This window comes from Carcharhinus amblyrhynchos, chromosome 24, assembly GCF_965287045.1.
Source record: "Carcharhinus amblyrhynchos chromosome 24, sCarAmb.v2.hapA, whole genome shotgun sequence".
NCBI lineage: Eukaryota > Metazoa > Chordata > Chondrichthyes > Carcharhiniformes > Carcharhinidae > Carcharhinus > Carcharhinus amblyrhynchos.
In genome coordinates, this window is record NC_137347.1 from 25,532,254 (window position 1) to 25,558,779 (window position 26,526).

The 26,526-nt window shown below is 39.2% G+C and overlaps 1 protein-coding gene across 1 annotated transcript in view; it reads right to left on the reverse strand.

Annotated features, from left to right (window-relative positions):
- Nucleotides 1-2,660: 2,660 nt before the first annotated feature.
- The window catches only part of yars1 (tyrosyl-tRNA synthetase 1), a 31,027-nt gene continuing 7,161 nt past the window's right edge, over nt 2,661-26,526 (reverse strand). Inside the window, exons 4-14 of the mRNA XM_080211388.1 lie at nt 25,049-25,224; nt 24,799-24,928; nt 24,451-24,531; nt 23,281-23,373; nt 20,589-20,724; nt 16,852-16,937; nt 16,430-16,562; nt 14,343-14,434; nt 9,752-9,945; nt 4,974-5,115; nt 2,661-3,529 (exon numbers count right to left, since the gene is read on the reverse strand). Of these exons, the coding sequence (XP_080067514.1) occupies nt 3,419-3,529; nt 4,974-5,115; nt 9,752-9,945; nt 14,343-14,434; nt 16,430-16,562; nt 16,852-16,937; nt 20,589-20,724; nt 23,281-23,373; nt 24,451-24,531; nt 24,799-24,928; nt 25,049-25,224 (1,374 nt within the window). The 3' untranslated portion in view covers nt 2,661-3,418. The remainder of the gene's footprint in view (nt 3,530-4,973; nt 5,116-9,751; nt 9,946-14,342; nt 14,435-16,429; nt 16,563-16,851; nt 16,938-20,588; nt 20,725-23,280; nt 23,374-24,450; nt 24,532-24,798; nt 24,929-25,048; nt 25,225-26,526) is intronic.

Consider the following 26,526-nt stretch of genomic DNA (forward strand, 5'->3'; position numbering starts at 1 on the left):
TATTCTCACCCCACAGATGCTGCCAGACCAGCTGAGATTTTCCAGCATTTTTTGTTTGTGACATAAATAAGTTGCTTCACTTGCCATATATCTGTTGTAGCTAGATGTCCACCAGTGAAATGGTAACCTAATGATATGATCACCACAAAAGTCTATGGTTTTCATTTGAATCTTAAATTATGCCCGAAGAGCCACATGAAAATAATTTTGAGCTTATACAGCCTAAAACTACGCATACTGATATATTCAAATGGGCCAATACAAGGGAATATAAACTCCAAAGGCTGACAGAATGGAAAGGCTAATTGGAAAAAAAATTGTGTGCATAAGCTGAAGAGTTTTTTCAATTAAACAATTCCCCTGACATTAATACTTAGAAAGCACTAGTGAAAATTAATTTTAAACATCCTCTCACCTGCATGTTTCATTTACATTGTCAAGGATTTTGTGCATTCTCTTTAATTTGTGCACAAAACCATACTGTGGTGAAAAAGAAAGCATTCTTTTTTAAAGAGTGGCTTATTGGCCTTTTTATGTATTCTTTTAAAACAACACTGGATAAATGTTTTAACACCTCCCACCCCAAAAGGAGATTCCATTTGGGATCTAGTTCCACAGCTATCATCTACACCCCACCTAAAAAACTGTTTTCCCTGTGTTAGCTTGGAGTTAATGGAGCCTGGAAGCAATGACAAAAATAGTCCTAACTCCCCTGTCCTCACCCAGTATCTATTTTAGGTACACCTACAGTAGTGGTCACTACACACCTGTCAACAGAAAGCCCGCTGGCTGATTTTTCTACCTCCCTTTCCCAGTCAGAAAATACCAAGATCTATTGTAACTTATGTATCTTAGTATCTGTCGAATTGGCAGTGGAGACTAGCTAAGTTAGCACTCCAATTCTAAGTAACACGCTAGGCAATTCTGAGTTATAACTGGAGCTCTGGAATTCTCTGCTTTTCCAAAAGGAACCAACCTATCCAATGATGCCTGGAGTTAAATGTACAATCTTTCTTGCTTCAATAACTTCATAATTTCCTAAATAACTGCTTCAAGGAGACAGAAAATGTGAGCACCAGTTACACAGTGCCATCATCCCCATTCTTTGGACAATTAACAGAAAAATCGGCTGCATCACAAGCCAACAATTAAAGCACTGACCGCTCTAAGCTTAGAAATGCTGACAATCGAGCTTTTTGAAGTTGAGTGGCTAGTCTGATGGGATCACTGTGGCAGAGTCAAGTGCGGTCAAGTCAACCCTGGACAAGATGATACTTTCTAGCACATCTTACTTGAGTCACAATTTGCAGCGGTAAGAGGAAAAAAGCAGGGAGTAAGATTAATTGGATCACTCTTTGTAAAGAGCTGGCACAAGCACAAAGGATCGAATGACTTCCTCCTGTAGTGTATAATTCTAAATTACAGCAGAAATAGAAATTGTTGGAGCTTGACAACAATCTAAACATGTGATGAAATACTTAAATACAATTAAAAAGTATGAGTTCTTTTCTATTGTAAAAGCAGATACATCATTTACACCACTTTGTAATTAGACTTCATTTAATGCTGGAAAACCAATCACTTTTTACTTTGTAAAAATGGAAACCCCAGATAGAACGGACACTGCAATCATCCATGTCTATCCTGACTTCCAGGTTGATGATGGAGATGGTCATTGTAGTCATAGCTCAAAGGTTTGGTTCTAAGAGAATGTCTCCACATCACATCAATGTCTTGGGGCTGAGCTGATTGGCCTCCAACAAACAAGCATCTTTCTTTGTGTCTGGTATGATTCTGGCCAATGACTACTTTTAAATTTTTTAATGAGAATGCGTTGGTGCCACACTCCCTAGAGGCTGTTCCCATCTCACCTCTGGAATGCAGCTCATGAGCAGGTTATGTGGCAAGTAAGTAAGTGGCACTTGATCATACACCCATTTTATCATTTTGTTGATCATCGTGCATAGGCTGCTGAGGTGGTATTGATCAGATTGCATTCACCCATTTTTTTCTGTGGCTAGGACATATTCTGTTGTAAATGCCAACGTTGCAACAGCTTGGCTAAAGGTGTGGCAAGTTCTAGAGCACAAGTCTTCAGCACCACACCCAGGATATTGTCTGCAACATCCAATGTGCTTAGCCATTTCTTGATAGAATTATTTATTAAAATTTTTAACAAAAATATAGTTAATGATATCATTGTATATTCTGATTACTGTATCACTGGCAAGAGGACGTTCCAGATCCTTGGCCAATTCTGGAAGCAAATGTGCCTTTAAAGTAGAAAATTTGTTGAAGACAAATAAAAGAATCTACCTTTTAAAGCATAATTCCAGTTGGATAAACATGTCAGTATTACTTCAAATCATCTGTTGAATGAAAAGCAATTTTGCTTGTTTAAAATCATCGTACATGATCTGACCATCTAAACTACAACAAACATATAACGTACATCAACTTTAACATGATGAGATGTCACAAGTCATTCATAAAGGGTAAGCTGCAAGATGGTGGCTAGAACAGTCTCTGACCCAAAGCCTCAATGAATGAAACTTGGCAGTTCTGTACATAGATGCTAGAATTTCCTGGGTCAGAATGTGCAACTTAATCACACTGTTGCAAACTTAAACATGCATAGTCAATGGACAGTCAATTACATCTGGCTTTAGATGATTTAATTGCATGTTAAATTGTACAGGAAGGAATATTTCATCAGCAGATTAAAATCCAAGTACAATTTTGAGGTTGAGTTTGTATAATTACAGTATTCACCATTTGAATTCAACTGTATACACTGATCAATAGGCTGCGCACATTCAGCTCCAGCTGAGGGTGTACAATTAAGACAGAAGAAACTGGAATAATTCATAATATTCTGATGGAAGTTTGAGGGAACTGTTAAAGAATGCTACCCCTTTGCCATCTAACAAATGAAAGCACTGCCCTTCAACAAGGTTTTTAGTTGGTGCAGTAACACAAAATCCTTCCTTGCGATTAGATGATGCTTTAATATCGGACCACCCAGGAGTGTTGTTATCACATTACCAAATTTCCCTACTACAGGTGTCAAGGAATCGATTATTAGCCAAAATGCCCTCAACAATTATCCGAGAAATTTTAAGGATGCCACAACAGAAATAACTGCATCATAATACTTTGATTATCTTTATATATTAATAATATTTTGGTCAAAATACCATTATTCACAAACATCTGATTTTTCCAAGATTAAAAGCCATCACCAAGTTTCTTCTCCATACTTCAATGTTTTGTGCTATCACCATCAGCAGAAGTTGACATGTCTTGAGTGTAAATCACTAAGAGGTTGCAATATAATGACAGGGCATGGAGCTGAAGAATTAATGTTAATGAAGGACAATCCTTGTATTTCCATGTAGAACTACATAGTCCTTGTTCACTAACTTATATTTCCTCCTTTCAGTGATTTACATGTTACAACACCAAGCTTGGTCATAAAATTCTTCTGCTGCCACTGGGCTGTGCAATCATCTGAGATCTTGAAATCAACCTGCAAATAAAATAAATATTAATAAAATAATTTTGTACATCATTTAGTTGCAACAATTTACATGTGTAAATGATTGAGACAGTGACTATTGCTTATTTTAAGGAAAACAACAAATATTAAAAGCAGATGAAGGAACAACAGTGATGGAAAGAGAAGGCAATAGGGTTATGATTACTCTAACAGTAACAACAAATAGGATAGTTCACAGTCTCCTTATGCTGTAAATCTCAATTTTTACAGTGTCCCTTTTCAGTTTGTCTCTGTACGAGCTGCAGTTATTATCAATGGTGTATTCTGTATCTGAAGTATACCAGTTTATTCCACAGAGGATGTTTCTGAACTGTAATCTTTCAAAGCTACTTTCTCTCCTTATAATGTTACAACAGCAGTCTAAAATAAATTACGAAAGAACTTAATGAGTCATGAAGAGGGACTGGTGGAAAAGCTGCATTAGAAAATTCTCCCGACACTGTCCTTTCTTCCATGATTAAAAGTTGGATACAATTGTGCTCCAACAGGTCAGAAGACTCACTCTGCTAAGCAAAGGCAATATAAGCATAGAACATCTCTTAAAAATGGATGCATGTACTACAGTCAATAATTCCCTTCTAAGGCAGTGAATAGGGTCATTGATCTGTATCAACATCTGATCAATGAAACATTGAAAATGCCACTATGGATACAAATGATTTCCACAGAATGCTTACTGTGCTGAAAGAGGCCATTGAGTGTATGAGGTCCACACCAACTCTCCAAAAGAACACCCCATCCAGTTCCTCCCCTCTGCCTTACCCTGTTATCCTGCACATTTACCATGGCTAATCCACCTACTATACACATCTTTGGACGCCGAGGGGCAATTTAGCATGGCCAATTAATCTAACCTGTACATCTTTAGACTGCAAGAGAAAACCGGAGGAAACTGCACACTGACAGAGAGAACACGCAAACTGCACACTGACCGGGAGAGAACACGCAAACTGCAACAGACAGGGGAGAATGTGCAAATTGCAAATCGCCACCCACAGTCAGAATCGACTTCCAGGCACTGTAAGGCAGTTGTGCTAACCATTGTACCACTGTGCCGCCCTATTTAAGGGAACACCATTACCACTCTAAGTACAAAAGATGCTTTCCTACCTAACGAATATTTGTTAATCAGTGCAACCCTCAAGCTGTTCACTATTCTCCATTCTAGAAAAATACACATTCTTCTGGTAATTACGTCATCAGCTTCAACTTCTGTTGCTTTTCTTTACTAACACATTTGGTTCACATCTTGTGATGATAACCTCAAAAGCATTTCTCAAATTCTCATAAATCCCAAAGCAAGCTTATTGTCCACAGCTGCAAAGAGATATCATATGCAAACAATTTGTTACAACAGTATGCTTTTTTTCTCTCTTCAATAAATCCTTCTGTAGCTTCCTGTTGTAAGTATTACCTGTAATTGTTCAAACACTTTCTTCTTTGGTTTCAGTTCATCATCCGCTGCACCATTTTCAAATCCTACCACAAACACACGCTCTCCCGGGGCAGAACCTTCTGGAGGGTTTAACGGTTCCACTTTACGCTTTTCACCTTCTCTGTAATTACAAGGAGCACAAACCTGACTCAACAGCAATGTTCAATACAAAATCTGCATTTGAAACATTTACTTTTCTTCTCATATTTTTCAGTCACCATCGTGCTAAAAATTAGTTTCAGCAATTTTACCACCTTGTCAAGGTCACAGTTTATTGGAAAAGTGCCACTTTCATTAAATCCTACTGTGCGACTTTGTCACACATCTGTATCATTTCTAATTAGTTCACACCGATGCCAACAGTTGTAATGAAATATTTATTTCACAAAGCAAGAGAGTGCAAGTTTCAACTAAACACCATAAAACTACTGAGTTCAATTACATGCACCATCTACTGTAGTGGCACAGATGCTACAGACATGGTGGGTGCCACGGGCATTTTTTATATACATTCTTTCATGGGATGTGGGCAAGGCCACATCCCCAACTGCCCTTGAACTGAATGGATTTCTTGGTCATTTCAGAGGGCAGTCAGGAGTCACCCATTTTGTTGCGAGTCTGGAGTCACATGCAAGGACAGCAGATTTCCTTCTCTAAAGAAACCAGATGAATTTTTATGACAACTGATGATCATTTTACGGTCACCATTAGAGGCTAGCTTTTTCATAATTCCAGATTTATTAATTGAATTGATTCCACCAATTGCCATAATTGGACTTGAAACCATGTCCACATAGCATAAGTTTGGGCTTCTGGATTATTAGTCCAGTGACATTACCGTCTCAGCATACTCCCTCACTCTGTAGATGCTAGTTCATGTCGGGGAACAGTCCACTGGCACTGGTGTAACTTTGGTAGCTCATCTGAGTGAATACTGCTCTGCTAAGACCTTGGATAGTATCAGCAAATCACTTAATCATAGGAATTATCACAACTTGAGTCCCATTTTAATACTGATATCAACATAGGCTTTTCTCTGTGGGGATAACAGGCAGCATTCCGCAGGTAACTCATCTATTTCCTCTCCTTTGCCAAGTATATAGTGACCAATTTTAGCATCATTAATAATAATTGTTCATTCAGCCAGTTTAAGTTTCAGGGGTAGATGTTCCTCTGCTCGAGGGAACATTCAGTTTCCAAGTGTCAATTAGAAGAAAAAAGGAGGGAATCCAATGATGCCAGGGCTCCTCTGCCTGTACACTTCCAAGCAACTTCTTGGATGTCCCCGAGAGGTGATGGGAGTGGAGTACTTGTCCCAGCTGTTGGTGCAAGTATGCAAATAATGAAGCAGCAGAGGTCCTAATTGCAGCTTTCAACTAATTTTTCTTCTTCAAATAGTAATTGAAAACTCAGTCAGAAGAAGCTGGCAGTAAGGGTTGCATCAACATTGAAGGAATATCAGACTAGTTTCAACAATCGGAACTCCCATAAATACACACATTAGGGAAGGATATACTTTGGGAACAGTCCCCAGTGCTTAGACTGGGAAGGCCAAAGGTGGGGGATGAAAGGTAAAACATTGGGGCCTTAATCTTTTTCTCTTTTGCTAATCTGTATTAGTGTTGTGGGGATACTCACAGAATCTCTACAGTGCAGGAGGAGGTCATTCAGTCCACCATCTCTGCACTGACTCCTCGACAGAGCATCCGTCCAACAGAGTCCATTCCTGCTCTATCCCCGTAACCCCACATGTCTGATTCCCCCTAACCTACACATCTTTGGAAACTGAGGGACAATTTAGCATGGCCAATTCACCTAACCTGCACATCTTTGGACTGTGAGAAAGAACCCAGAGCACCTGGAGGAAACTCACACAGACATGAGGACAACATGCAAATCCACAGTCACTTAAATCTGGAATGGAACTGCATTCTGTATTAAGCAACTAAGAATGAGGGATGGCAAAACTGAAGTACTGGGTATTTCTAACATGGCACTCATTGTCAATAACCTCTTGCTGAGACTCTGATGTCTCAGAGGGTAAATGCACTCAGACATGCACACCCAAAAGCTTCCTGATGTGATTGCCACTCTGGGGTGAGTTAGTCAATTTCTATCTGTGACGGGACAAGCATCTGCTGTGGTTTCTGCTCCTCTGGCTACCAAGCAAATCCTGCTGAAGGTGTAAAATTATACTCCAGGACCATGAATGGACAAAAATCAGAAACTGCCAACTAGTATGGCAAAGTATGCATGGCTGTTACCTGTGCACTTTGAGTGTTAGCACTGTTCTATCCATTTCAGGGGAAATAGTAAGACTCAGCCATAAGATAGAATGCATAAACTGAGCTCCAATTACAAGCCCCAAGATGGCAGAGCTAGTCAGCCAGGCATTTTATTTGCAACAGAAGGTTTTATTTTAAAACTCCAGGCTATACGACATAGGACAGCACAGAACTGGATAAGGCTACTGTTGTCAATCTGGACTGGTCTTAATGTAAACACGAGATTTGTTGTTTCTTTGCATTTCTATCCATTGAGGATTTTTTTCTACTTTTATAGACTTGTACAGCTGAAGATATTTCTACCAATAAATGGACTGCTAAGATGCTGCCTGAATGTAAACAGTCACGTGTAAGCTACAGAAAACTTGTCAGCACGTTCTTTGAGCCAGAAACTGATTGAATTTACAGCTCTATGGATTGCATCAAAGTTGCAGCACTGTGAAATATGCATCAGCTACAAAGTACAAGGTATTCCAAAATCAATTTCCATTTGAAATTTCTTGGGCTAAAATCCATTTTAAAATGCAAATTTCCAAAAATGACGAAAAGATGCAAAATGTTTTGTTAAATATAAAGGCCACGAATGGATAGGCTACCAAGTCATAGCTCAGCCACAAAGATCCAGAAGCAAATGGACAAATAAAAAATGTGGATATAAATAAATTAGCCAAATAAGAGTTGGAGAAGGGGAGATGTCACCGGACTAGTAACCCAGAGGCCGAGAAAAATGTCCTGAGGCCATGGATTGATATCCATGGCAGACAGTAGAATTTAAATTCAGTTATCTGGAATTGAAAGCTAGCTTCAGTAATGGCATATATGAAATCATTGATTGTCATAAAAACCCACATGGTTCACTCATACCCTTTAGGGAAGGAAATCTTCCATCCTTACCTGGTCTGGCCCACATATGACTCCAGACCCACAGGAATGTGATTAACTCTTAACTGTCCTACCAATCCACTTGGTTCAAAGGCAGTAAGGGATGAGCAACAAATTCTGGCTGTGCCAGCATTGCCCACATCCCCAAGAAAGAATTTTTAAAAATCATACCCAAAAGAATGTTAGTAATGTTCCTTTAATCTCAGAGGAAGGGGGGGCCTAGCATCAAGGAAAACGTCAAACAAGTGTCTATTTTAGAATTTTTATATCCAGTGAGATCACCACAGTTAGCAAAGAGGCAAGATCCTGAAGATATCAAGAAATCAACAGTTAAGCCAAATAATTATCTTGACAGTCGGAAAGATAGTGTATTGTCTCCATCAAGATGAATTTGGTAATACAATGAGGCGCTATATCCCTTACTGAATGTCCATTTTATTACGCTTTATCACAAAGGGATAAATTTGGCACATCAGATTTACTCTCAAGCAGGCTTCTTCTTTGATGGAGATAATGGAAGGCCTCATATCTTTAAACATATGAGCTGGAGGTCTCAGTAATTCAACAGGGGAGAGAGGAAATTCGAAAGAACCCTCTGGAAAGTAGAATTCTATTTAATCTTCACATTAAAGAAAAAGGTCAAATATTGCTGTAGGAAATGACCGTAGAAATTGAGATATTGCATCTAACAAATGTTCACATTCTGTATGGAATGTGGCAATAAAGCAGAGATATTGGTTATATACCAACTGCAATAATAAAGTTCATTGTTAGTACTATATTACCAAAATACTGTTTAACATCTAAGATTGATAGGCAAAGGAATAAAATGAGAAGTACGTATCTGTGCTCAAACAATACAAGCCAAAATGCTTTACGGTCTTAACAGATGCACATTATCAACAGAGCTATATTATAACATTCCACTTATGGAACTGATATCGTCATTGTATCTGGTCAATTTCATTCTACATCTGAGTAAAGATGTGCAGAAATTGGAACGTCTGTTTTGGAATTGATCAAAATGAAAGCATTATAAATCATGTTCACTGGTAATGCTCCCAATCCGAAAGTGACTACAGAAGAGTGCTGATAGCAAATAAAAAGGTAACATGAGGTTTAATGTGAAAAATATTCAACAGATATATTAATAATTTTGTACAGGGATATCAATCTCGTATGTGGAATATTGTCATATGAAATTGTTTAGAATATTGTCTGCTCTGAAAATCCAATAACTATAGTATGAAACATGAGCCAACATTAATATTTCAGGATTCTCAGAAAAGCATTGTTCATAACAGTATTGCTAACTGAGAGAAAGAATTTGATTTGATTTATTGCGACATGTACACAGTGAAAAGTATTGTTTCTTGCAGGCTATACAGACAAAACATACAGTACATAGGGAAGGAAAGGAGAGTGCAGAATGTAGTGTTACAATCATAGCCAGTGTGTAGAGAAACAGCAACTTAATATTGACTAGAACTTTTTATTTAACAGTCAGTTTTCTTTATCAAAAACATACCCTGTGATGATCAAACCATGGTTTAATAGGTTTTTGACTCTCAATTACTCTTGTCTACTCACATGGATGCACAGAGCAACATAGCTTGAGATTCAATTCCTCGCATCTTCTGTGGCTTCAGATTACATAATAATATTACGTCACGATTCTGGAGCTCCTCTGCAGGAACATACTGCACTAACCCACTGACAACTGTCCGTGGTTGTGCTTCTCCGACATCCACCTTCTCCACATACAGACTATCTGCATCAGGGTGCTGCAGTAAACAAAAAGGAACATCAATTTCATAGCAATTGCATTTGCTTCTGGAGTAAATCAGGAGATTGTGATTACGAGCTTAGATTTCAAAAGCCTGAAGATTACTGGGTATGAAAAGACAGCATCAGGTAGAAAGCTCCTGGGGAAGATTCTGTTAAAGTATAAAGGTGCGTGAAGAATCTTAATTTTAAATGCACTTAGGAACTTGAAAGAAGTAGTTTTACAGAATGGTGGATTTTAACAGTGCAAAGAACAAAAAAGGAATGTTCAGAAAAACATTGATCGTCGCAGTACTGCTAACCAAGAGAAAAAATTTGATTTGATTTACTGTTGTCACGTGATATCTAAGGATCTTTGGTGAATTGCTGCAGTGCATCTTGTAGATAGTACACACTGCTGCTACTGAGCATCGGTGGTAAAGGGATTGTTTGTAGGTGTGGTACCAATCAAGCAGGCTGCTTTGTCCTGGATGGTGTCAAGCTTCTTCAGTGTTGTTGGAGCTGCGCCCATCCTGGGCAATTTTCCATCACACTCCTGACTAGTGCCTTGTAGGTGTTTGGTAGGCTTTGGAGAGTCAGGAGTTGAGTTACTTGCCGCATCATTTCTAGCCTCTGACCTGCTCTTGTAGCCACTGGGTTGATATGGTGAGTCCAATTAAGTTTCTGCTCAATGGTAACCCCAAGGATGTTGACAGTGGGGAATTCAGTGATGGTTACACCATTGAATGTCAAGGGGCGGTGGTTAGAGTGTATCTTATTGATGATGATCATTGCCTGGCATTTGTATGGCACGAATGTTACTTGCTACTTGTCAGCCCAAGCCAGTATATTGTTCAAATCTTGTTGCATTTGAACATGGACCGCTTCAGCATCTGAGTCGTCGCGAATGGATGCTAAGCATTGTGCAATCATCTGCAAACATCCCCACTTCTGACCTAAGGACAGAGTGAAGGTCATTGATGAAGCAGCTGAAGATTGTTAGGCCTAGGACACTACCCTGAGGGAGTCCTGCAGAGGTGTCCTGGAACTGAGATGACTGACCCTCCACAACCACAACCATCTTCCTATGTACCAGGTATGGCTTCAGCCAGCTGAGAGTTTGCTCCCTGATACCCACTGATTCCAGACTCGGTCGAATGCGGCTTTGATGTCAAGGACTGTCACTCTCACCTCACCATGGAATTCAGCTCTTTTGACCATGTTTGAACCAAGGCTGTAATGAGGTCAGGAGCTCAGTGACCCTGGCAAAGCCCAAACTAGGCATCAATGAACAGGTTATTTGTGTTTGATAGCACTTTTGATGACCCGTCCATCACTTTACTGATGATTGAGAGTAGACTGATTGGTTGGTAATTGGCCGGGTTGGATTTGTCCTTTTTGAGTACAGGACATACCCGGGCACTTTTCCGCATTACTCGTTAGATGACAGTGTTGTAACTGTACTAGAAGAGCTTGGCTAGGGCAGCGGCAAGCACCGGAGCACAAGTCTTCAGTATTACTGTTGTCTATCCTTACTGACCGCAGTCTGTGGGTTAGGAAGTCCAGGACTCAGTCACCGAGAGATGAGTTGAGTCCCAGCCCATGAAGTTTGGAGAGGAGTCACATAGGAATAATGGTGTTAAAGGCTGAGCTGTAATCTGTAAATAGGAGTCTGACATTAGTGTCTTTGTTATCGACATATTCCAGGATTGAGTGTAAGGTCAGGGAAATGACATCTGCTGTGGACCTGTTGCACCGATAGGCGAGTGAATCCAGACAGTCTGGGAGGTAGGAATTGATTGTGCCATGAATTATCTTTCAAAGCACTTCATAATGATGGATGTCAGAGCCAATGGATAATAATCATTAAGGCACGCATGTCTGATTTTTCTTTGAGTACTGGGATGATGTTTGGCTTTTTAAATCAGATAGGGACCTCAGACTGAAGTAAAAAAGAAATACTGTATATAGAGGTTGGGAACTAGAACTGAGAAAGATTACCTAACAGAATACAAACATTTTCTGATATCCGTCCATGTGTACGAGAGCAGCAGCATGTTGCGCCTAAGACGGATTTTGGCTTTAGATAGAATAGAAAGGACAAAATGTTTAGCTTAAGGGGAAATCAAGTTTCTTGGTTGCATACTTTAGGAAGAGTTGAAGGAGTTCGATTTGAGGACAGCTTTGAAAGCAAGTTCCTTAACGTTGACAGATAAAGCAATAAAATTCAAGCTAAAGACAAGAAAGTATAGCTATTTAGACCGGTGAGAATGACAAGATTCTTAGAGATGTTCATTGTAAGAAAATCTTCTAAAAGGAGAAAAGGACACTAAAGAGACAGCATAGCTCAAGAGTAAGCTCTGGGATGTGCTTCAAATGTAAATGAAATGAACTACTATCACTATAACAGATCTTCTGGAAGCCAGAGTTAAAACCAGCCAAATCTGGAGGTAAGAAAACTGAATACTGATCATAATGATAGAATGGTGTTGCCAACATCTCTACATAATAGTAGAATGGCAAAGAATGGTGTAATGAAGATTCTTCACAAAAGCCACTGAAATTTCAGGTCAAAGAGAAAAAATTAGCTTAACTGATCCTTTTTAGAACAGATGCAACAGTATCTAGAATTAGAACTAAACAAAAGCAGAATTTCAGATGCAGCTTTGGCAATGACAGTTGGAGGGACAGACAACAACTGGAATCAATTTCCAATAAACTTTCCCCGAGGACCTCATGTATCGCATTTACAGATGACCAGAGCAGACGAAAAGCTGGCTCTCAAAACCAAATGCAATTATCAGAGTATTTTTGTTAAACAAGAAAAAGACACAAAGGCAGGCAAGATCCAAGGTGTCGCACCAGATCTGAAGAAGAGTGAAGTGTGATGTCTTCAATGAAGAAGAGAACATCAGTTACTTCACCACGGTGGAAGAATGAAAACAGCAACTCAAAGCAGGAAAATATAGCACAGAATTTTCAAATATACTTCTAGTGGGAAGACTTTTTATATCAAATAAGTTCAAGTGGTTTGGAGAGTGCAATTTTTCTCTAAACATTTAGACAGAAATCAGAGGACCTTAACTGTGAAGGGGCAGACAAAACGCAAGAAGATCAGGAAAGAGGAAAAGATTTAGGAAAGTCACTGAATTATTAGGATGATCAGGAAGGCAAAATGGCAGGCAAGTAGTTCAAAAGCCCTCCAAGACCTTGCCCATTGGCCTGTCAGTCAAAAAGAGCAGAGCCACAGCTGCTGGTGAATAATAAAACCACCAAAAATGGTGAGTTAGCTGAGAGCAAGTTAAAATTAATTGTTTGATTTTGCTTCACTAAAAAATTAGAAGTTGGGTTCTACGGGTTGAAGATGTGCACTGATTAGGGAGATGAGAGATTTTCTTTTTTACCACTGGATATTGAAGCCATTAGGATTAATGTATAACACTGCAAAAGTCACAATGACACTGAAATAGGGTTTCAATAAAGGATGTAATGATCATTTAATTAACTGGATGGTGATGCAACTAGATGTCTGCTGGGTTTTACTGCCAGACTGTAACTTCATTATTTCCATATCAAAAGCAAAGAAATGTTGCCATAGAATCAGAGAGGTGTGCAGGTTAGGTTGACTGGCCATGGTAAATTGCCCGAGTGCCCAAGATGCACAGGGTTATGGGGTAGGGCAGTAGGGTGGACCTGGGTAAGATGGTCTTACGGACAGTCAGTACAGACTTGATGGCCTGAGTAGCCTGCTTCTGCAGTGTAGGAATTCTACAATCACAGCCTCAAGCCAAACATGAACAAATGAACTGAACTCAATGGGAAATGGGAGCAACTGCCCTTTACATGAAGGCAGCATTTGACAGGGTGGCATTAAGGAGCCCTAGCAAAATTGAAGTCAGTAGAAATAAGGGCAATGCTCCTCTGGGTGGACTCACACCCAGCACAAAAGGAAGATGCTTGTGGTTGTTGGAGGTCAATCATCTATGTTCCAGGACATCACCACAGGAATTCCTCAGGGCAGTGTCCTAGACCCAACCATCTTCAGCTGCTTCATGAATGATCTTCCCTCCATCATAAAATCAGAAGTGCAGATGTTCACTGAATTTAATGGCATTACCTTCACTGAATCCCCAACTAGCAACATCCTTGGGAGGGCACTAGGGAGTTACCATGAACCAGAAACTGAACTGGACCAAAATCAACGCCCCTGCCTAATATATTGGTTTACTTCCACCCCCAAAATCACACTTTTCTTTCATGCATTATCTTTAATTGAGAAATTATGGTATCTGGGATCGAGTAGCAAATGATTACCAAGTACTGTGCCACGAACCTACCAGAAAGGGATGGAAAATAGTGGGGGGAAAAGCGCATTTCATTTAGTCACAGCTGATTCACATCGATGCTTCTAACTTACCCTCTCCACACTAATAATTCTGCCAACTCTAATATCAAGCCTTGAAGGTATAATTTCATCATTCTCAGCAGCTGGTCCCTTGGAAACTCCCTCTGAAAATGGAATTGAAAATAAAAATATATGACTGTGCAATGGTACAATGGAAATTTAAGATTGATTCTTTGAAAGGATAATTTCATATTTTAAAAATGCACATAGAATCAACAAAAACAGCTTTAGAGAATAATTAATCGAAAGAGCAGATGTGTGTTTCATGAATTTAAAATGATGGGAATGCTGTAATACACTCATTATATTCCAGGCATTGAGTTAACTGAAAAGAGACATATTAGCATGACAAATAGGAGCGGGGTGGGGTGGGGCAAGTGAGGATGAATCGATCTTCAGTGAGAGCATTAAAGCAGCATGATCAATCAGCAGCTCATTTACACATAGCCTAATTATTTTTCCCATTGATTGTATTCCTAGTATATTTAAGTTCTCTCATTATGCCTCCCTTTCATCAAATCCTCTTCTACAAATGTCATTATCCCGTTTTCTGCATAAACACTTTCACATGTCAAACTTTCCTCCCTAGTCATTTGCCATGTTCCTTCATCATCTTCATCTTTCTAGAATATCCTTGAGTTTTGACAAAGGATGCACACTTGAACTGTTAACTCCTCTATTATCTCCACAGCTACTTCACAGCGCCAGAGACCCGGGTTCAATTCCCAGATTGGGTTACTGTCTGTGCGGAATCTGCATGTTCTCCCCACATCTTCGTGGGTATCCTCCAGATGCTCCGGTTTCCTCCCACAATCTGAAAGCCGTGCTGGTTAGGTGCACTGACCCGAAAAGGCACCAGAGTGTGGCTTCAGTAACTTCATTGCAGTGTTAATATAAGTCTTACTTGTGACTAATAAATAAATAAACCTTTATAAACAAACGCTGGCTTGGGTTGAGTTTCCAATACATGTCATTCCTGTTTTTAGTAGGCTTTCAGATAGGTTGTACATAGCAGCAATGAATATAAAAACAAGGAGGAAGTAACTTCTCGATATAAGACATTGTATGGCCACTTGTTAACTATGGTTTGCAGATTTGGACAACTGAGTGTGAAAAGGATATTGTTGTTGCAAAAATGATGCAAGACAGATTGAGGAGAAAGATGCCAGAATAAGTGATAGCAAGAGAAGTCTTGTAAAACTAGAAATGTATTTTAGAAAGGGCAAGAGGAAGATCTATTTGAAGTATTCAATATTGTAAAGAATTCCTAGCACGTAAGCAATGAAGTGCTTTTTCCACTAGTGAATAGGTATTAAAAATGGACAACACTTTGGAATATTAGAAGCATAAAGATAGTAATTTGAAGAATGGTTTTCAGATAGAAAATTAGTAGAATATACAGTACACTGCCAGAAATAGATTTGAAGCACAATATTTAAGAGGGAGCTGAATAAATATTTGGCGAAAATCACTGAAGGGAAAGAACAAGACCAGATAGCTACTTTGTGGAGCAGGCAATGGCACAGGCACAATGGGCCAAAATGCCCCCCAAATCCTTTAACTCACTAAACCCTGTTCATTCATCATGCCCCGTCCTGTAAAGTCACAAATGTAAAATGTTCATACTTTTGCTCAAATACTCCATGGATTCACCCTGCCCAAAGTCTATAACCTCCTACAGACCTACAACTGTCTGCATTCCTACAATACCACTTATGCATCTTCAAATTCCTTTGTTCTCCCACTGGCAATCAGGATAGTTGTCTGCGTTCCAAGCTCTGGGATTCTCCCTATAAACGACTCCACCTCTCTATCCCTCGCTCTTCCCTTGAGATACTACTTAAGTAGGGTTTTGTTCATCTGTCCCATCATTCCTTAGTGAGATTCAGTGTCAGTTTTGTCTCACAACACTATGCAGTACTTTGGGATATTTCACTACATTAAAACTGCTAGCTAAATTAACATCATGAACACTGAAGCATAGAAATAGCAAGGATTTTTTAAAAATCAAAATCGTCCTCAATTTTAATGTACTTCAGTTTCCTTTCACTTAGGAAGACAAAAAGCTTAACTCCCTACTTTAAATAAAAATCACTCACTTTTTTTAGGTTCAGGATAAGCAGCTCTGGTTAATTTCAGCATCTCTGGCATTTGAAACTTCTTCCTGATTGGGTCCAGCAACTTATTTAAAGCAGTTTCCACAGAATTCTTCAGATCCCCAGGATGAACAGACTAAACAGAAAATGATGTAACCCAATTGTAACATTCAAGGATGACTAATATGAATTTTCATGCAAATAATAACTCATCTGCTAAAACTCTGCCAAGGATTTGCATTACAAGTACTGATATTAATGACTCCAAAAAAATCACGGGTACAATGTCTATTTCTGTAGCAAACGAGGGTAAGAGCTAAATGTTGAAAAACAAGTTCCTCCTACAAGTAAGAGTTTAGGTACCATATACAGAAAAACAGCAGATTGAGTCACATTAAAGATAGGTCTAAAATGTTTTAACTAACCTGATCAACAAAATCTTTTTCAAGTTCTTCATACTCTGTGTAGGTCTTGCAGCCACCCCACTTCTCATCTCTCAAAATAACAAACTCTGGAAAAAAAAAGGTAGGTAAAACTCACATTTGTACAATTTTCAAAAATGGCTGGTTAGATTCTAAGTAAATATTATTTGCAACAGAGATCAACCTTTTTTTAAGCCTAAATGATAATTCAACAATTTATTAGCAAATTCCTAGTGCCTTTCAAAATTAAATTGCACAAATTCATTCATAATTGAGACACTGGACTTGGGCTTTTCATCTACAGCATCTTGTTAAATGGCAGCACAGTTGTTAGCACTGTTGCCTCACAGCAACAGGGGCCTGAGTTCGATTCCCAGTCACTGTCTGTGCAGAGTCCGCATGTTCTCCCCGGGTTTGCGTGAGTTTCCTGCGGGTGCTCCAGTTTCCTCCCACAGTCCAAAATATGGACTGGTTAGGTACATTGAGGGAGAATTTAGCATGGTCAATGTACCTGAACAGCTGCCAGAGTGTGGCGACTAGGGGATTTTCATAGCAACGTTATTGCAGTGTTAATGTAAGCCTACTTGTGACACTAATAAACTTAAGAGTCTCTAGAAAGGGCATTATGGACTGTTGCAAAGGTGTACAAGCAATTGGCTAAGAGTGGAGGAAGCAGAAAAGCAGGAGTACTTGAGGGGACAAAAATGAAATAAAATATGGAATTTCAAGATTTTATAAAACACTTTGCAAATTGTGTAAAAATAGACACCCTATAACAACAATGCTTAATGTGTGTATTAAAGATCTGACCAGGCCATTGCACTGTAATTCTGAGGGATGCTGAACGCTTAAGTTATGGTTATGTATAAGGGTGCAGGGAGGCTGCAAATGAGGGTTGGCAGCACAGGGAAAGTTAGGGAGCAGAAGAGACTGCAAATCAGAGGATCGACAAGAGGAAAGGTTTGCAGCAACTAGGACAGTCAGAGAGTGGGAATGTGGCAAGTGTTCAAAGTAAAAAAAAACACCATATCTTTTTAATTTTTAAATACAAGTTTTTAAAAGTAATTTCATTTAACAATGCAGAGTATTTCAACGAGAAGACATAACGTTTTAATATTTATCCCGGGTGATGAAGCTTTTACAGAACCCTGTAGGGTACATGTTATAGGCTTGTTTTAATAGGAAAATATTTTTTGCTTAAAATAGTTTCATGTAAAGTCGTAACTTTCAGGAATGGAACAACTTTAAATGAGGACTTATTATATTTCAGTTGCAATTTTTGCACATTTACATTTTATTATCTTATATCAGAGTATTATAAATATTCCCAACTCTCTTACAATGGGTCTTCCAATCAGACTCTCTGTAAACCTGGAATTTCAATTAAAAAAAACATTATGAACTATTGTATTAGTTCATGTAGGACACAGAAGGATGAGCATGTTTATTGAATGAGCTACTAAAATTAGCAATAGATTTTGTAATAAATAAATGTAATGTGGATTAGAACAAACTTGCTATGTTTACACCATTAAAATATTTCAGTAAAATAAGGCCATTTATTCAGAGTGCCTACACTGCAGGAGGAAGCCATTCAACCTAAACCAACTCTCCGAGCATGTTACCCAGGCCCTCTTCCCCACCCTTTCTCCATAACCCCCGCACACTTGTCCTGCTAATCCTCCTAACCTACACATCCTGGGAAACTAAGGGGCAATTTAGCATGGCCAAGCTACCTAACCCTCAAATCTTTGGACTGAGAGAGGAAACCGGCAGACCTGGAGAAAACCCAGCCATTGATAGAACGTGAAAACTCCACAAAGACAATGACCCAAGGCCGGAATTGAACCTGGGTCTCTGGCACTGTAAGGTAGCAGTGTTAACCATTATGCCACCATTCCCTCCTTTATTCTTCTACAAAAAGTTAATTGGCAATCCTGTGACTCTGTTCATCTACGTCTCTAACAAAAACCAAATGTCCCATCCTGGGATCTGACTTGTCCAGTAGTTGTCAGCTGGGATCATGACACAACTATGAGGTTTATAAGATTAAGATGTTTTGGTCTGAGTCTTTAAACTAAGGGTAAAGTGAAAGGGTCACGTGACCCATTCTGAAATCTGTCTGACAGTAAACCTGGGTAGTTTGATTACCAGAGATAATGGAAGACTTTGATGGATCACTGAAGTATAGGTGCAAGACATTTATACTTGGAGACAATGGCAGCAGTCTCTGAGTTTATGAAGAGTAGACTGAATCTCCCAAGTCCCAGAAAGGTATTGAATGTACCAGGTGATAAACAACTTGCTGTAAGTTGCCCATTTGCTTTTAAGATATAAGGTTAATGTGTTTCACGTTGTCATGGGGAAGGTGGCAGAAGAAGCTATTTTTGAGATCAGGTTACAGGCTTCCCTACAAATCAATGACTATCATTGATAGGAGTTCCGTGTTGTCAGCCAAGGGAAAAGTGGCTTGAATTTTCAAACTGCCACAGCTAGATTGGGAAGGAGATGGTCTCTAGTGGAACAGCTGCATCATGTAGATTGTGGCAGATTTCTCCTTGCATGGCTAGGGATAAGAATCATTAGAACAGCTTTAATGCTGTTGGTGGATTTAAGAAACTTCCTAAAAACTAAAGAAAGAACCTGGAGGTATTCACTCAAATTACTACTACTGGGTAACGATGATAATAGCAACTTATCAGAAGCTGGAACTAACTATGGACTGTGCAAGAGTGCAATGCGTGTAAGTATAAAAAGGGAATATCACGTTCTAAAGTATAAGTTGCCTATAAAAAGAAAATAGTGTTTAGTCAATAGAATCATAGAAACCCTACAGTGCAGAAGGAGGCCATTCAGCCCATCAAGTATGCACCATCAACAATCCCACCCCACGCACTATCTCCACAACCCCATACATTTATCCCGCTAATCCTTCTAACCTACACATCCTGGGACACTATGGGCAATTTAGCATGGCCAATCTACCTAACCTGCACATCTGTGGACTGTGGGAAGAAACCGGAGCACCTGGAGAAAACTCACACAGACACGGGGAGAATGTGCTAACTCCACACGGACAGTTGACCCAAGCCGGAATCGAACCCAGGTCCCTGGAGCTGTGAGGCAGCAGTGCTAACCACTGTGCCACAGTGCTGCCCTGACAGTATTTTTCAGTTATTTGTGGCAGTAAAAGTTTTAATATATGAAAATTTGTCATACTATTCTTTCAGCTAATAGTTGGCAGATTGAGTTTCTATGGTTATCGATCTCTATGGATATTATGTTTAAGTTTCTTCATTAGTGTCACAAATAGACTTACATTAACACTGCAATTAAGTTACTGTGAAAATCCCCTAGTCCCCACACTCTGGCGCCTGTTTGGGTACACTGAGGGAGAATTTAGCATGGCCAACACACCTAACCAGCACGCCTTTTGGACTGTGGGAAGAAACCGGAGCACCTGAAGGAAATCCACGCTGACACGGGGAGATTGTGCAGGCTCCACAAAGACAGTGGCCCAAACTGGGAATCAAACCCAGGTCCCTGATGCTGTGAGTTAGCAGTGCTAACTACTGTGCCACTATGCCACCTCATTATAATACCATTTCAAATTTTTAAAAATCAGTTTCATGGGTGTTCATGGTTTGAACGGTGTTTCAAAAGATATAATGGAAATTGAAAGAGTTTTTTTTTCTAAACAATTCTGCAACTATGTAAAATCCCATGCTCAGTATTCTCACCTCCATGTAGTGGAAACAAGACATGTTTCACAAAAGATAAAACCCCATTGTTCTCCACGTTGCCAGGTTCACAGAATGCCCGTTTTAGCTTCTTTTTCACATCTTCCTTTTTGTCCAGCAAGTCAATTTTGGACTCCTAAAAGCAATAATTGACATGACTATCCAAAAGAGATTACCTAAAAATAAATAACCTGCACATATGTATGAACATTTATATTCAATGTTCTTACCCTCATGTTCCATTGTTCAACACCTAGCTTTGCCTGTCACATGGTGCTTCCACTCTCTGGCATGCAAGTAGTCCTGTGTTGTAACTTCACCAGGCTGATAACTCATTTTTAGATATGCTAGATGCTGTGCCTTACCCACTTGCTTCGTTGAATCTGATTTGATCTCCTGGTTTGATGGTAATGCTATAGTGCAGGAAATACCAGGCCATGAGGTTGCAGATTATGGCTGAGTACAATTCTGCTGTTTTGAGGGGCCAAAAGCACCTCATGAATGCCCAGTTTTGAACTGCTTGATCTGTTCAAGATCAATCTAAGCTAGCATAATGATAAGTGCCACACAACATGATAATGGGTATCTTCAATGTGAAGGCGGGTCATTGTCTCTACAAGGACTGTGCGGTGGGCACTGTCACAAATACCAGCATGGACAAAAGTATCTGCGGCAGCGAGATCTTGTTATTTTCTCCACCAGTTGCCACAGACCTAGGCTAACAGTTCAGAACACAGTCAGTTCAGTCAATAATTGTATTACAAAACCACTCTTGATGATGGACATTGAAATCCCCCCCACCTAGAACACATTCTATTCCTATGCCACTTTTAATGCTTCTTTAAATTCGTGTTCAACATGGGGAAAATACTGATTAATTAGTGATTGTGGTGGTTGGGGATGGGGGCTGGAATTGGCAATGGGATGTAATCAACAGATTTCCTTGACAATATTTCACCTGATGCCATGAGATTGTATGGGATCCAAACTTAATTCCTCCCAACTATATTCCACAATGCTGCCGCCACTCTGGTAGGTATGTACTGCTGGTGGGACAAGACATAACCAGAAATTGTGACAGTGGTGTCTGGGACATCGTAAGTATGACAATGTCATCAGTTGCTTCACTATTCTGTGAGACAGCTCTTCTAATTTTGGCACAAACCTCCAGACGTTAGTAAGAAGGACTTGGGTGGGCTTGGTATGTCATTGTCTTTACTAGTGCCTAGGCCGATGCCAGATGGTTCACTGGTTTAATTCATTTTTGATTTTGTAACAGTTTGATATAACGGGTGACTAACCAAACCACATGAGGGTAGTTAATAGTCAAAAGTCTGTGGGTCTAGAGTCCCATGCAGGCCAGAACAGGTAATGCCTGCAGATCTCCTTCCCTAAAGGACATTAGTGAACCGGGTGGGTTTGCACAACAATTGACAATGGTTTCATGGTCACTATTCCTGAGACTAGCTTCTTAAAATTCCAGATTAATCGAAGTTAGATTCCACCAGCTCACATGGGGGGATTTGAACCCGTGTCCAAAGAGCATTAGCCTCGGCCTCTGCATTACTAGTCCGTGTCATTACCACAATACCATCGTCTCGTCCCTGAACATACTGATGTCTCCCAAAATCTGTTCCCATCATTCCCAGAACTCCATGCTTATAACCCTCCAATCAGGTTTCCACTGGTACCATAACACTGAAATAGCTCTGATAAGTCATAAATAGAGGAATAGAGGTTTACAGCATGGAGACAGGCCCTTCGGCCCAAATCGTCCATGCCACACTTTTTTAAAAAACCCCCATGCTAATCCCAACTGCCTGCAATTGGCCCATATCCCTCTATACCCATCATACCCATGTAACTGTCTAAATGCTTTTAAAAAGACAAAATTGTACATAGATTGACATCTATGTGACCATGATAAACTTTCTCTCCTCATCCTCCTCAACCTGTCTGCTGTCTTTGGCAAATTTGATCATCCGCTGTTGTCCAGCAGGGTGGGGACTGCAATTATCTGGTTTCATTTTTATCTATCATTAGCAGAGTATTACTTGCAATGATTTCCCTCCCCACTCTCACTGTTACCTCTGATGTCCCCCATAGATCTATTCCCTTGGCACCTCCCCCCCACCTATTTCTCATCCATATCTTGTCCCTTGGCGACATCATCCAAAAGCACAGAATTTGTTTTCCCCATGCATCATGGTGGCATAATGGTTAGCACTGCTGCCTCACAGCACCAGGGACCTGGGTTCAATTCCCAGCTTGGGTCACTGTGCAAAGTCTGCCCATTTCCTCCCACAGTCTGAAAGATGTGCAGGTTAGGTGCATTGGCCATCTAAATTCCCTCTCAGTGTACCTGAACAATTGGCTGAGTGTGGCATCTAGGGAACTTTCATTATTGTAGTGTTAATATAAGCCTACTTGTGACACTAATAAATAAACTATTATCCTGACAACACTCAACTCTACTTCACCATCACTTCTCTCAATCCCTCCACCAAATTTGAAGCACATATTTTACTTATATTCCTCACTGCCAAACTATGTTCTGTCCTTATAAATATATTTGCATGCTGATGAACAAATATACCTTAGCTTTCACCATCGAGATATTCACTTTCTAGACCATGCCAGTATATGTTAAACAGTTAATAACAATATGAATGAAGTCGCCAGTAAGTAATACCTCTTCAGAGGAGCTCATTTTCCCTCCAGTCAGACCTGGGACCATAGGGTTCATTAAGTGAATACGTTTGGCATACCCAAGAGCTGGAAGGTACTGAATAAACATACAAATCATTAACATTACATTTATTTACACAGTGGTGTAAGATTTAAAAAATTTAAAACTACAAAGAACCGCTACATCAGTAATTGAATAGTTGGAGGACAAACAAGAACTGTTAGAGGCCTTTTTTTAAATCCAGACCTCAAAGGCATTGTGCTAACGTTGTATTATTACTTTTGTTTATAACTGTTTCTTAAAGTGCTTCACCAGTGGATTAATTTTGAATAGTAATGTGATGGACGGTAACTGCCATTCTGCCTTAACTATGTCTGACAAACAGTGCAAAATGACAAATTCAGCTGATCTACAAGTAAAATCTCTTTTAATCTAAAGCTGCATTAAAGTTTACTAAAAGTATAGAAAATGATACTATAACATCTCAATACAATGCCCTATCATGTCAACAAATTGGTTCCGCAGCAGACCAAATTAATTTACAATCACTTCAAATTCCTACTTTACTATTACTCTTTTCTTCCACAATGCAGTGGCATCTGAATCAGTTTTGCTAACAAATTATATTTTGTTTGACAGCTACACACTGGAATTGTCATATTACCAAAATGAATATAACACAAAGGTATATTAAAAGATTATTAAATCATTCTAAAAAGGCATAAATATTTTGGATGGGGGGGAAAAATATGCTGAAAGTGACCCAGGAAGACATCATGTCATTTATAAAAGGGAATGCTGTGTTTGTTGAGAGGGACTTAATGAATTTTAAAAAAATTAAAGTTACTAAATGAGAAATTCCTTTATTTATAATGCATATACTTCTTCAAAATGTTTCCTATTTCATTAAGTAACTCAGTGCAGTGTCCAAAAAACCTCCCTGAGGTTGGTTTAAGATCTGCTACAGCCTAAATTTAACTTGAAATGGTGCTAAGCCCCAGGTATAAATTTTGTTACAGATATTAAAGATCCATCAATTTTGTTATGGATATTAAAGATATTTAAAAATTATAGCTAAATTCTGGTACGCAACTCTATCCCAGATATTCAATAATTGCTTTGAGCTTCCTAATCTGTTTGCATAATTGTTGATTGTAGAAGATAAAAACTTACCTTCTCTGCAAACGTAAATATTTTCCTCTGATCAACACCACCGAACTGTGCATCAACTTTTAAATATTCTTCGTCTAAGGCCTAAGAGTAGAAATCATTTTAAAAATATAGTTTAGTCCTCCAGGATTTTTTCAAAATCAGCTTCACCTTTTAGTCTATCATCAGGATTAAAACAAAAGCAGTATAGTTGTGAACACATTATAGATCATTTGAAATTGATAGCACAAATGAAGGTTAGAAACATTATTAAGTAAAGCTCGAGGCCCCATCACTATATTGATGATGGATAGTTTACACAGAAAATAATTTCCCTTAAATTGCTTTGTTTCTGTTCTTTCCCATTCCTACCTGTAATCCAGGATATAACAGCCCACTGAGGAGTGGATGGTCTACTTGTTTAACTACTTCAGCACCAGCCTTTTTGGCATCATGCTGAGTCACCACAGAGGATAACTTGTAGACATCCAAAGTGTATTCCCTGAAAGCATACAAATCAAAAGAAATAAAAAGATACTTAACCCATTAAAAGACAGCAAAAGAATTTATGCCCTACATTCCCTCAAGTGATATTAATACAGGCTAAATACTTGGTTCTCACCTGCTTAATTGAAAATCAGTTCCTTTCACAAATCTAAGTTTTTCTATTGGCACACCTATACTTTCCAGCATTGCTTTTATGATGTGTTCATAGTACTGTGTCCTCAGTTCAAGCAGTTCCCAGGGAGCTTTCATGTTGTCCAAATAAGCATGCAAATCAGCAAACAAAATAGTTACCTGGAGTGGAGGGGGGAAACAAATGAAGATTTCAAAAATATCAATTATTTCAATTAATAATTACATAACAACTTCCATTATGTCTTGGAATTAATGATGTGGGTTCCTTATAAAATAATTGCACAGAAACAGTGATGCAACATAAATATACAAAGTCAAATGGTGATATCTCTTGACTTATTCTCTGCCTCCACGTCGTCAAGAAGCTTGTCCTGCATCCAGTACTGTATAAGCAGAAATTTCCTCCATTTTGCACACTGGAAAGTAACGGTTCCTACCACAAACTCTGTTCTGTAACCATCAATTCTCTCCCCTTTATTGGCCGATTTTGCAGCAAGGTATATATTATTAGCAACCTCAGTGTTCTATCTGACCTCGAGCTTAGCTTCTGATCCCACATCCTCTCCATCAGCCAGGACTTCCTAGTTCCTTAATACTGTCATAACATCTGCCTCAACAAACTTTCTGAGAAATGCTCATGCATATTTTTGTTCGCCATCTCCAGACTGGATTATTTCAATGCTCCCAAATGGCCTTCCATCATCTGCACTCCATAAATTTAAGCTCACCCAACACTCATACTCATAATTTAACATGCAGCACATCCCATTCACTCATCATCATGCACACAAAAAACACACAAGAGCTCCTTATTCTCCGACAGTTTCAATTTAAAATTTTCATCCTTATGTTCAAATCACTGCATGGTCTTGTCCTCCCTTCCTAATATCTGTAACTTCCCATAGTTCTGAGAAATCTGCATTCTGCCAATTTTGGCATCTTGGACAATTTTCCAAAATCGTTACATTTAGAAAGGTCCCATCAGATTTGAAAATAGCGAATGTGAAAGGAAGGAGACAGAAAACAGGAAATGACAGGCCAATTAGCTTAACACCTTTGCTATAGTTGTACAGGGTGTTGGTGAGGCCACATCTGGAATACAATGTACTGATTTGGTCTCCTTATTTAATACACAATATAAATGCATTAGAGAAGGTTCATTTGACTGGTTCCTTGTACGAGAACCTCTGCATCCCTGGTAGGATTATACAGTATCCATTGGAGTTTAAAAAACTGAAAGGTGATCTTGTTGAAACAGTGAACATCCTGAGGGGATGGGACAGGGTGGATGCTGAAAGGATGTTTTCCCTCATGGCACACACTAAAATTAGCGGCATAGAGGATTTTTTAAACCTTAGATGGACGTGACTCTTTGAAAATCTCTTCCCTAGAGAGTGGTGGAGGCAGGGTCATTGAATATTTTTAAGGTCACTTGAGAATCTAAGGTTATTGGAGGTAGGC